The sequence below is a fragment of the Palaemon carinicauda genome, chromosome 2 (assembly GCF_036898095.1).
Source record: "Palaemon carinicauda isolate YSFRI2023 chromosome 2, ASM3689809v2, whole genome shotgun sequence".
Taxonomy (NCBI): Eukaryota; Metazoa; Arthropoda; class Malacostraca; order Decapoda; family Palaemonidae; genus Palaemon; species Palaemon carinicauda.
Window position 1 is genome coordinate 144,185,811 of NC_090726.1, and position 13,550 is coordinate 144,199,360.

The following is a 13,550-nucleotide window of genomic DNA, read 5'->3' on the forward strand; positions in this document are numbered from 1 at the left end:
GCAGTTTGTTATAGTCGCTGTGAAGGTTCCTTTCGGCCTGTAACCTATATTAGTTATATGTGTTGAATGCAAGTGCCTTGTGGCATCCAATTTCGTTAACAACGTTTCAGCTGTATTGCCCGCTTTTCCTTAGAGATATAGTGTCTTTGTCTTGGTTTATGAGAAGTCCGAGTTAGATTTGAGGGTAAAAGTTTTGATGTGCAGGTTAAATGATTTTACTCTGATATATATATATATATATATATATATATATATATATATATATATATATATATATATATATATATATATATACATATATATATATATATATATATATGAGAGAGAGAGAGAGAGAGAGAGAGAGTCTTAAGGAAAAAAATTAATTCCTTGCATCATTTACGCTGAATTTGCTGTATGCTTTCTTTGTCTATAGGTTTATTTCTTTACTTCTTACAGTAATAAATTATTATTTGTTAAGTTTTATTTTCTATGATTTTATCTACACATATTATGACTAATTGTGTGTATCTTAGAAATACTATTTGGAAAATCCTAACCTGTAGATGTATATGTTATTTCTTAATTGAAATTTAAACTTTTTTTATTTAGAAATAATTTTATCGTGAATCTTTCTAAAGATGTTTTTGGTTGATTAATATATGACACGAAATTTACCAAAAATATTTTGTCGCACTTCTGTTTCTTTATTATTCGCATCGATCCAAGTTCGTTCTGAATTGTTTTTCATCTCTTTTTTTAAAAATGTATTTTCATGTTTGTTTCTCCACTCATTCCTGTTTTGGTAATGCCCAAAGCTTTTCAGATTTAATCCCTGTTCATCAGTGTATAAGTCTCCAATTCATTGTTTTGTTATTCAATAGTTAATCCATGTTTTCTTTGTTGTGCTTTCTCCTCGTATTCCATTGTCTTGGCTAAATATTGTAAGAGAAAACTCTGTGATTGCGAATGCACTTTATCGAATATAAAAAAGTGAGGTTATGTTCTACTCTTCTGATGATCTCGAGAAATTCAGAACTAATGATATCATCCGGTTTTCTTTTGTACATAGTAACGGTTATTAGATCTACTCTTTGCTATGATTTAACTTGCTTTCCATTGTCTGTGTAGATGCAGTGCATAGAATAATGTTTGTGTAGCTCAGAGGGAAAGTTGCTTACAGACAAAGTGAACTGCGTTCCCACGCGTGTACAGAGAATGTTGTTGACAGCGGTAAATACTATGAAATTCATCCAACCTCGGTAAGAGAAATCCAAGCAGCTAGTTCAGTATATAATCGTATATTAGAACACTTAAAATAGTTGAATTCTTGAAACTATTATTATTTTTTTTTTTTTTTGGGGGGGGGCGCCTCAATTTCTGTGATTTGGGACTTAAAAGATGCTGTGTAATAGGGTGATAAAATTGCTTTTGATATATACATATATTATAGCTTAAATAGATAAAAGAAATCCGATTTTATGTGTACGGATAGCGGTGCATCTGTTGATTTACTGTACTATCTATTGAAAAAAATAAGTCGTATAATTCTATTGCTTGGGAAATAAGAGTTAGATTTATATAAGTTTAAAAGATTGCGAGTTGCGTTACACTTTTCTAATTGACTGGATTATCTGCCGTGATACCGATACCTTTATCATTTTTTTGTTTTTTGTGTTTTTGCCTACTGTTATTTTCCCTCATTTCCTTAATTTGTGTGTTAATGCAAATAGTTTTGGATGATTTCATCTCTGTCTAATGGTGCAAGAATAGTTGTGGCAATATGAAGGATTTGGGCAGACAAAATGTTAGCTCAAGCTATGTACTTTTTTTTTCTTTACTTTGTTTTCTATACAAGAAGTGTACTTTTGTTGTCTTTTACCTTTTAAGATTCAGAATAGTTTTCTAAATATGGAAGTACAGTTTAAATAAGCAGTAATAATAAAGTTCGCTGTGAATAAATTGTTTTCATTTCAGACGGTGACATACTTTTCAACATCAGATTCATGGCATATTTAGTAATTAATAAGAATTACTTGAAAATTAGTTCTTATGTCTTCTTGAATGCCACTGAACTGTCATAGAATATAGATTAGGTGGACGGGATTTCTCCCGCCTCTGTTTACACTTCTTTAATGACGTCCAAATGAAGTCGTTTACGACGGGAAGAATTTATTTTCCGCATGAAAATTTCTCTCCTTTTGTTGTCGTACACCGCTTGAACCGCCATGAATGAAATGTGGTTGAGGACGTCTCTTGCTGAATCCCCACCTGGCCACAAACGTCCCATCTCCTGATTCTCGTCTTCATGTCTCCGTTGACCACTAGAATGAAGTTAGTCCAGCCTCCCCCCCCCCTCCTCTATCTCTCTCTCTCTCTCTCTCTCTCTCTCTCTCATCCCGGGTTCGTTTTTCCTGAGGTTTACCTCAAGATAGCGAAAGTTTTAGGCATAGACGCTAACATAAAATAAAATCCCTGGCTATAGCATAAGTCATTCTGTTTAAGCATGAAATCATGTAAGCATTTAACCCAACTAACCCCGCTTCACAATGTGGTGTGTTAACGTTTTCGTTGATTGAAATTACTAGTACTGGGGCTATATATATATATATATATATATATATATATATATATATATATATATATATATATATATATATATATATATATATATATATATATATATATATATATATATATATATATATTTACATTAATTTCTGACATTTTGTGGCCTTTTTCGGGTTTTCGATCATTTAATGTTGTTATTATTGTGGAAGAAGTTCGGTCCGCTGACGGATATCAGATAAAAAACAAGACTATTTATCAGTGATTATCAATATTAAAATACTGTGACTAGTGATGACAATATCCAAAATAGAAAAAAAAACCCACCCCAGGTATTACTTATTGATATGACGTTGGAGGTTGGTAGTTTATTATTATTATTATTATTATTATTATTATTATTATTATTATTATTATTATTATTATTATCATCATCATCATCATCATCATCATTATTGTACTTGACCTGACAAAAATGGCGGTTAAATATTTAAGACAGATTTTCATACACAAATTCAACCCTTCTCACCTCATTCCCCTTTCCTTTCGGGGTACCCCCGCTCACCAGGGTGAGCGTGACCGGAATATATATATATATATATATATATATATATATATATATATATATATATATATATATATATATATATATATATATATGTATGTATATATATATATATATATATATATTCGTATGTATATATGTGTATATATATGTATAAATATATTATTATTATTATTATTATTATTATTATTATTATTATTATTATTATTATAATATGCTACGCTATAACCCTAGTTGGAAAAACAGGATGCTATAAGCCAAACAACTTGAATATTTCTTATATAAACTATAAAAGCTTTAACAAAACAAGAATAAGAGAAATTAAATAGAATAGTGTGCCCGAGTGTACCCTCAAGCAAGAGATCTCTAACCCAAGATAGTGTAAGACCATGGTACAGAGGCTATGGCACTACCCAAGACTAGATAACAATGTTTTGATTTTGGAGTGTGTTTCTCCTTGAAGTTTCTTCTAACCTTACCGAGAGGAAATTAACCACTGAACAATTACAATGCAGTAGTTAACTCCTTGGGTGAAGAAGAATTGTTTGGTAATCTCAGTGTTGCCAAGTGTATGAGGACAGAGGAGAAACTGTAGAGAATAGGCCAGACTGTTCGGTGTTTGTGTAGGCAAAGGGTAAGTGAACCGTATCCAGAGAGAAGGGTTCAATGTAGTACTGTTTAGCCAGTCAAATGACCCCATAACTCTAGCGGTAATATCAACGGGTGGCTGGTGCCCTGACCAACATACTACCTATATATGTATATATATATATATATATATATATATATATAATATATATATATATATATATATATATATATATATATATATACATATACATATACATATACATATATATATATCCATATATATATATATATATATATATATATATCCATATATATATACATATATATATATATATATATATATATATATATATATATAAATTTTTGTATAAGCCAGACTTTTGCTCTTTATTATATAGGGGAGATTATTATTATTATTATTATTATTATTATTATTATTATCATTATTATTATTACCAGCTACATTGGAGCAAACAGCAAATTTTCAGGAAAATCTTTAATTTCTGGAAACAAGACTCAAAATTGACAAACATTGTCCTTGGAAATTTTTCTCTTGATAAAACCCGTTGCCCACCTAAAAAAATCAAGACGGCAGCTATTTTTATAAGAAGGACGCCATTGAATATACAGAAACCTTGCATTTTGCTACAGAATAGCAAAGACTTGTACAAAAACGTTTTTATTTTTTATATCAACAGTGCAGATGTCAATGTTCAATCAGGGCACACTGAATGGCACTGTTGCTGTGAAGCTCAAAACTCAGCATGGGTTTATGCAGCAGCCAAGTAATTATTTAGCCTACCTAAATTATTATTTTGAGTCCCAAATGCTGTTTAATAAGTTCCATCTTCATCGATAGTGTAGCATTGGTGAATAGTCTGCCCCCAAGGCGTTCAAAGACGTTCGAAGAGTACGCAATGCTTGATGTCTTGCATACAATAGAACCATACTCTACCCAGTTCAAGAGAACATACATTGTGTTTGATGTTTACCGGCCGCCTAATCTGAAAGCTGAAACTACATTAAAGCGAGGACGAAGGATGAGATAGAGGGTGACAAGGGAAGTCAAAATTCCCTCAAACTGGTTAACTTCCTGAGAGGATTTTACAGCAAAGCCTAGCTGTTCACATTTTGTGGTGGCCAGACTAGGGTTCGAATCCCGCTCAAACTCGTTAGTTCTTTCAGGCGCTGAAGCCTCACCATCCTTGTGAGCTAAGGATGGGGTGTTTAGGAGAGCTTATATGTCTATCTGCTGGGGGTGGACCAAGAGAGAAGATCTGTGGCAGATCGTTTGGAAAGAGCTCCCACCCCTTGCAGAGAGTTGCTAGCAGCTGACCAAGTGTGGATGCAAATGAGAATATTGCAGTGGATACAAATGCTACTGTTTTGGTCTGACCTGCACGGCACTGTGCAGCTGAAGATACGTGGTTTAGAACCACGCCAGCATACTCATTCAGGCAGCAAGGCAATATGTGATAAACAAGTATAGGCTTGCTTCCTACATGTGCATCCAGTAATATATTGGACTAATGGTGTCTATGATAGGGGCACTTTTTACATAGTGCAAAATGTATGGTTTGACACCAAGATCATTCATATATGACAAGCCAGATTTATTGCAGAATGCAAGATTTCTGTATATTCAATGGCATCCGTCTTGAAAATGTTTCTCATCATGAATTCATAGGTGGCTAACGAGTTCTATCGAAAGAGCAAACTCTCAAGGTGTGTGTGTTAATTTAGGTGCTTGATTCCACAAATATTAGTGTTCCAGATTAAAAGCTAATTAGAAGAACAGAATGCTAAAAGACCATGGTCTTCAATGGGGAATCAGTCTATTGTGGAAAGGAAATAGAGAAGTGACAAATGAACTATAATTGAGAGATGATAAAAGATTATAAAATCTATCAACTGTTTAACAGAAAAGCATTTTCAACAAGATTGAATTTCCGAAGTCCACCGATTCAGCTACCAGACTAGGAAGCATTCCACAATCTGATTCAGTATGAATAGAATTTCTATCATATTGTGTGTAGTATAAAGCCTTATGACGGAGAAAATAATACTTTTAGAATTGACTACATACTTAATACTACGTACTGTTTGATATAGTCTAGGAAGATCTGAATGCAAAGGATGGTGAGAATTATGAAAAAAATGCATGCAACATGCATTAAAAAACTTATTGAACGACGGTGCCAAACACTATTACTGTATTCAGATCAGGGGTAAGAAATTTAATAGACCATCATTTTTCACCCAACAAATTAAGATAGGAGTCGGCAGCTGATTGCCAGAATGGAGATCAATGCTCAAAACATGGGAGAACTAGAGGGACACTCAGTAGAGCGCAGACCTCTCCCGTGACAGCTTATTTCTTGACCCGTTGCTTGCCCTTGACCTTTGACCTTAACATATATTCATTGACGTAATTTTGAAACTCAAATGCGAACCAAGTTTGAAGTCCCTGTAATAACGATGTCCAAACTTATGGCTGGTTAAGTGGATTGGATATTTTTCTTGACTGTGACCTTGAACTTTGACCTTGACCTTGACCTTCCAAAATTTAATCATTTCCAGTTTTTGCATAACAGTTATTACCGGAAAGTTTTAATACTCTATGATTAAAATTGTGGCCTGGAAGCTGTTCACAAACAAACCCGCACACACAAGCAAACACAAACAGGGGTGAAAACATATCCTCCTTCCATCGTCGTTGGCGGAGGTAATGAAAGAATTGAAAAATGTCTTTAGGATAGATTAATCATAAAAAATTATAAGACATCTCGAATATTATAATTTTTATGCATTTCAATAAAAAAAAGGGCTAGCTGTGTTTCTCGGAAGTAATTTTGCTATCAAGAATCACACCTACAATTTTAAATTAGTTGTGTATAATTGAATAGACAATAATATGCAACAAACAGGATGCCGAAATATTACGACCTTCGACCTTCTTACAATCATAATTAAGAATATACGCACTACTGCTTGATATTATCATTATTATTCTATTAAACCTTCTTACTATCAGCTTTTACTGCCAGGATATATATATATATATATATATATATATATATATATATATATATATATATATATATATATATATATATATATATATATATATATATATATATATATATATATATATATATATATATATATATATATATATATATATATATATACATATATATAATATATATGTGTGTATGTATGTGTGTAGGTGTTCATATTTATTTTTATATATTATTGTGACTTGTACCTCGATAAACTTTTTTATACTCTAATGGTTTGATATTGAATATTAATTAAAGTTTTTTTTTTCTTTCCAGGTTGATTTACGTATCATCGATCAAATCAGAAGTTTGTGGATATCTCGACGTAGTGTAATAAACCTTATATAGTGATAGGTGCCACTTATTTAACGAACATTGCTCTGAAAATATGGCCCGTGTGATAATTACGCAAGGAACCAAGTGACAGCAAATAACATGACAGGTGTACTAAGATGGCCAGCGGCGTAATGTTGAGCAAAGTCAGAGTAAGACTTATGGTGATCTCACGTTGACCCTTCTTTTATCACTGGTAATCACCCGATGCTAATCGGATCAAATGTCCAGTCGCCACCATGATTATGGGAGCGCTAACTTACAGCTGGATCGGGCTGTCGGCGGCAGCGCCTCTGATCTTCCTAATGTGTGCCTGGGTGCTGGGTGTTTTCATCTCCTATAGGAGGCACTGGCGATCTGTAGACCTGTTCCTGCTGGCGGTGTTCGTGCAAGAACTCCTCATGGCACTGCAGGTTTTTGCTTACGCTCTTCTCAGTCTCATGAGACCAGAATCATCGGCAGCTTGTGGTACCTTCATTTGGAGTCTCAGCTCTACCCGGACTCTGCAGGCTGCCACTGTGGCGTCCTTGTTGGTAGACAGGGCCCTCACAAGCCAGTGGCCATACAAGTATCGGTTTAGCGTTCGGCGGCATCAGATCCGATATCATCTGGCTGTTTTAGCCATCATTGCTGCTCTCGTGGGAGTGGCGTCCATCTTAGCCCCAAAATCAGCGACACCAAACAATTTTGAAAATTGTAGTTTTCTGCCTCACTCCTTGCATGAGCGCTTATCCATCTTCATTTTGAGCATTTATGGCATCCTAGTTGTGGTAGGCGGAATTAGTGCGGGCGTGGTGCAAGCTGGACGTGGGTGCTGGGAACCATCGGCCGCCCATTCAGATATCGCACCCATCACAACCACCGGTTCTTCCGCTTCGTCGTCTAGCACAGCTCGACCCGGAAATTCGCTCCATGCGGCCGCCTCATCTGCATCCACTACTTCGTCAAACTCCTCATCCGCCCACGGGGCTGTGCACAGTGCCATGCAACCGGCTTCCTCTACCTCGGATCTGCTCCCTCCACCACCTCCCCATCGCCCCCCTCCTGCTCTCCCTGCCAGAGGCCAGAAAGGCATGGCCGTGAAGAGAAACAGCAACTTGAATCGTACGCCCGCTTCGGACTTCCGCTGGGGAACTACGGTAGCTGTGGCGGCTTTATGCTTCATCGTCAACCACTTCCCTTACATGGTGAGTAGAAACAAATTATATGTCAGTAAGGTTAATTAATTATCTATTTACTTAATATGAACTTTTTTTTTAGATCTTAGATTGTCGTTGTCATGATTTTTCCCAGTTTGTGACTTTTGGGGGGATTTCTTGAAAATCTTTTTAGAAAATAAGATCAATATGCCTCTTTGTAAATGTAACTTAATTGGAGTTCTACACTGATTCTTCAAACACTTGCATGTTTGGCAATGACAGTAGTTGGCTGTGTTCGAAGAAGAAAATGAATATGTTTCTGAATAAATCCAACGGCAGTTATATTCTAAGCGGTTTTGAACTTAAATATTGTTTTCTGTGTAAGATTGTTTACTAATATATTGGAAAATTGTATACATTCAGCCTTTTCTAAAGGAAATGAATAAGTTGAAGGGATATCTCAACCCACTGCTAAAGGCCTAATTTGGCGTGCAAGAAAAAATGGTCAATATAAATCTTTACTATTGTCATCTTCTTAGATCATTCGAAAACGACCAAAAAAAAAAAAAATAAATAAAATAAAACAAAGGATAAAATTAGGGAGTAAAACAAACTAAGTGATTGATGTCGATAGAACCTATGACTGAATATGTAAAAGGAAAGGAAAATGATTACATAATTTACAATCTTTGGAAATGAGTTTGCAAAACACAAGTTGAACTTACAGTGTTAGATTCTGTGTATATTCCTACAGTTGGTAAACAAATACATCAACATCTATAGCTTTAATCTAGGATCGCTGCTTGATTACTGTTCAAATAGAATTCATTTGAAAGACTTTCCACGGCAGTTTATTGACTGATAATTTTATTTATGAAGTAAAGGATTGGTGACCTTATATTAGAACATCAACTGTAGGTTATTTAGTACCTTTACAGTGACCCCTTATAGGCACAAGGTTGTAGAGAAAGAAGAAGATTATTTAGTATCTTAGTAGGATGGTGAAGAGAGGAGATTAAGATTGTGTTGACAGCAACATAGAGATTCGGAAAGTAAATTAGACCAAGTATAAAGATCTAAAGGTAAACTTAGTAGAAAACGCAGCCTCTGCACTAGAACTAGCAGTTAGAGAGGCTGGATGGCAAATCGAAGAAATAAAGCAGGTACTTGGGAGCGAAAGGCTGAAAAGTGGGTGTAACTAAGGTAATCACCATTTCTTTGATTTGCATCTCTGACGGGCTTGTTAAGTGGCATTTTGATGCTGCGAATTTTTCAAAAGCGGTGGTCTACTCTGGGAACCGTGCCGGAAAGAAAACTATTATGGTCGTGAAATACACACCTCGTTCGATGCTTACTTTTTCTCATTATATATTTTGGTTGCATGATATAATAGTGAAATAGGAAATTACGAATGGAGAGGTATTGATTTAAAAGCTCAAGATAGAGACGACTGGCGAAATCTAACAGAAGCCCTTTGCGTCAATAGGCGTATGAGATGATAGTGATGATGATGATAAAATAGTCATTCCCAAGCTGCAGTATTTGCACAGCTTTAGTTTCTCTCTCTCTCTCTCTCTCTCTCTCTCTCTCTCTCTCTCTCTCTCTCTCTCTCTCTCTCTCTCTGTAAGCTATAGGCTACATAAGAAAAACTTAGCTATTGCCAAATAGAAGAACTGGGAGTGTTCCATTATGCACAAAAGTTTGTCAAAATGTTCAATAAAAATGCACACGTGATTGATTGTAAATGGTATAACTTAAAATTGGGGTTATTTTCAAACAAAAAAGAAAAAACCCAAGCGTAAGTTTATTTTAGCACCCATGCATGTGTGACGAATTATATGAGCATCTAAGAGTACAATGAAATGTGAATAGTTACACGAACCGTAGCACTTCCTCCTATTGTTGTCGTTGTTATGGTGGTTAAATATGAGATACCCTCAGCCATACAAAGTATTGTTGTTCACATGCGTATGAGGATTTACAATACAGTAGTTTTTATATCGACGAATAACATGGAGAGAGAGAGAGAGAGAGAGAGAGAGAGAGAGAGAGAGAGAGATGAATGGGCAACTCATTATACGTTTTAGGTGATTCACAAGAACTGAAAATATCCTTATTCAATAAAGAAATAACTGTTTTAGAGGTTTTTTTAATGACAGCCAATCAAGAAAAGACAGGATAGAAACAGCTGAAATGTTGCAACAACAACTCCAAAGATTATGTTTAAATTGGCATCGAGGCGAATATGCGGTAAGTTTTAATGATGGCAGTTCCAGGAATATTTAAGAGATCTAATGTCTCTCTCTCTCTCTCTCTCTCTCTCTCTCTCTCTCTCTCTCTCTCTCTCTCTCTCTCTCTCTCTCTCTCTCTGTTATGTATCGTAGCGAACTATGTATATTCTTCTAATGTCTGCATTGGATAGTAAAAATGTGAACTCCTGAATTTTTGCCGTTTATTTTATTTGTCTTTTGAACATCTACCCTTTAATTTTGTACAATAATCGTCAAATCTATTTGTTTCTGTAAATGTTGAAATCATCATACGGTTTTCTTGTTTACAAATATAGAATTTTATGATAATGCTAATAATGATAGTAATGATAATAATAATGATTATTATTATTATCATTGTTGTTGTTATTATATATATACTATATATATATATATATATATATATATATATATATATATATATATATATATATATATATATATACACTAATGAATTGCTTTGCGTCTATTTTCAAGAAGGGCGTTAGGCCATCATCCTTACCCTAATAGAATTTCCGGGGACAGTAAGGCTAACAAATTATATAACTCCTTTAAAGGGTAAGATTCTTTTGATGATATATGTAATATTTGAAATAAAATTTCAAAACTGATTTGACTGTATTGATATATTTATGAAATTATCACAACATCGACAAGCCATTAAAAGTCATAGATGTGGTTTTGATTCACGAAAATTTAAGTTTAAAAAATAACAATTATAACCTAAAATGTAAGCTTAAAATAATGTTGTATTGAATGATGAATAAGGAAGTCGACCGTAGTCACTCTTTAAATTCATATTGTTGAGAGTTTTAGAAAATTAGATGTAATAATGACCTAAGGTAATCATAATCACGATATAAGCTATGATGGTACATATGACAATAATGACGATAATAACTGTTGTGATGGTACCAATAACAGTAATAGAAAGGCAGAATATCAATACCAACCCCAACATAAAAAAAACACTGGGCTATATAGCCGAATGTATAAACCTAATAAACAACCATTAAAGCCCAACCACTCCACTGAATGACTGAAATCGAATTACAGAATTGACTTTTTTTTTCTCTGGTCAATGACTACGCATTGAACACACGAATGAATGGAGAATGGCGGTTGCCACTTCGGCCCCAGGAATATGAAGACCTGCTGTTCATAGACACAGACAATCACTGGTTTACAACTTTCTCCGTCCCGGTTATACAAGGAGCTGGTGGCTCGTGTTTCACTTGGCGTTCCGGACAATACGGGACACGACGTTGCTTTTTGAGTGAAATGCAATCGTGCAACCCTATTATTTTTTTTTGTCTGGAATGGTGGGTAAATTCTGATTGAGATTGTCCTACGATCGTGTTTTATGTTTATATTTTTAATAATTCAATTGATGCCGTTTATGTCATTGTTATTATAGAGGTCTTTGATGGAGCCGTTTGTGTATTTATTTTTTGTTTGGAAACTTTTCAGGAACAGATGTTGATTTTTCATATACTTCTAGGTTGGCCGCCTGCTTCTATGGGCACCATAGAGTAAGAATCATGTTTATGATGATATTTTTTTTTTTTTATCAGAGTTGATGCTTATGATTGACCATTTGCTGCATATATATATATATATATATATATATATATATATATATATATATATATATATATATATATATATATATATATATATATATATATATATATATATATATATATATATATATATATATGGGGCGAAGTAGAGGGAGGTAGCAGGAGTGGTATGTGATAAGAATATGCCAGTCGAGCTCATAGTCGAGATGTATAGCACAGTAATAAGACCAGTGTTAGTGTTTGGATCGTAAACTTGGGCGTTAAGACGAATAGAGGAAGCAAAGCTTGAGTGAACAGAGATGAGAGTGCTGAGGTGGATTATGGGGATATCGCTGGTTGAAGATTGGAACATGATGAAATGAGAAGAATGGCAGCGTAGTATACATTACAGAGATGATAAGTGTGTCCCCGCTAAAATGGTGTGGGCGCGTGTTGAGGATGGATGGTGGTTGGGGAGGAACCTGTTAGAAGAAAATCAAGAGGGGGGGGGGGGGCAGAAAATTAGATGGTGAGATAAGGTGAAGGATGATATTGAGAGAAAAGGTTTGGTGGTGGAGGGTGCATTTGATAGAAGGCATTAGAGAGGGCGCATTATGCAACCGACTCCTTAATGTAAGGATAACAGTGAGAAAGATTGTGTATATATATATATATATATATATATATATATATATATATATATATATATATATATATATATAATGTATGTGCATACATATATATGTATGTATATTTATATGTATATATATGTATATTTATGTATATATATACACACATGATATATGTGTATATATATATATCATATATTATATATATATATATATATATATATATATATATATGTATGTGTGTATGTGTATTTATGCACATTAGCAGAGAATATAAACTTAAATATCCTTTTATTAGTTCATTTATATAGCATGAAGTCCGATCTGTAGGCTGGACACCTCTTAATGGTTATCTTGAGACTGATGTATGAAGGAAAATGTATTTTAGGACATATTTCTGTCATACCTTGGTTCCTTTGACTGGCCAGATAATATTACATTGAATCCCTCTCTGGTTACGGCTCATTTTTCTTTTTGCGTTCACATAAACCGAACAGTCTGTCATATTCTTTACACATTCAGCTTTTTCTTCATACACCTGACAACACAAAGATAATCGAAAAAAAAATTCCTCACTCAAAGTGTTAACTTCTGCACTGTAATTGTTGAGAGGTAAATAACTATGGTAAATAACTCTTCAAGGAGAAGGACACTCCAAAATCAAACCATTGTTCTCCTATCTTGGGTAATGCCATAGCCTCTTTAGCATGGTTTTGCACTGTCTTGGGTTCGAGTTCTCTAGCTTCAGGGTATACTCAGGTACACTATTCTATCTGTTTTCTTATTTCCTTTCCTCACTTGGTTATTTTCCTTGTTGGAGCCCTTGGTTTGCCACTCTGGTTGTAACTCAGC

The 13,550-nt window shown here is 34.4% G+C and overlaps 1 protein-coding gene across 1 annotated transcript in view; it reads left to right on the forward strand.

Annotated features, from left to right (window-relative positions):
• The window catches only part of LOC137627605 (uncharacterized), a 195,966-nt gene that overhangs the window by 26,899 nt on the left and 155,517 nt on the right, over positions 1-13,550 (forward strand). The window contains 1 exon segment of the mRNA XM_068358688.1: positions 7,042-8,285. Within this exon segment, the coding sequence (XP_068214789.1) occupies positions 7,338-8,285 (948 nt within the window). The 5' untranslated portion in view covers positions 7,042-7,337.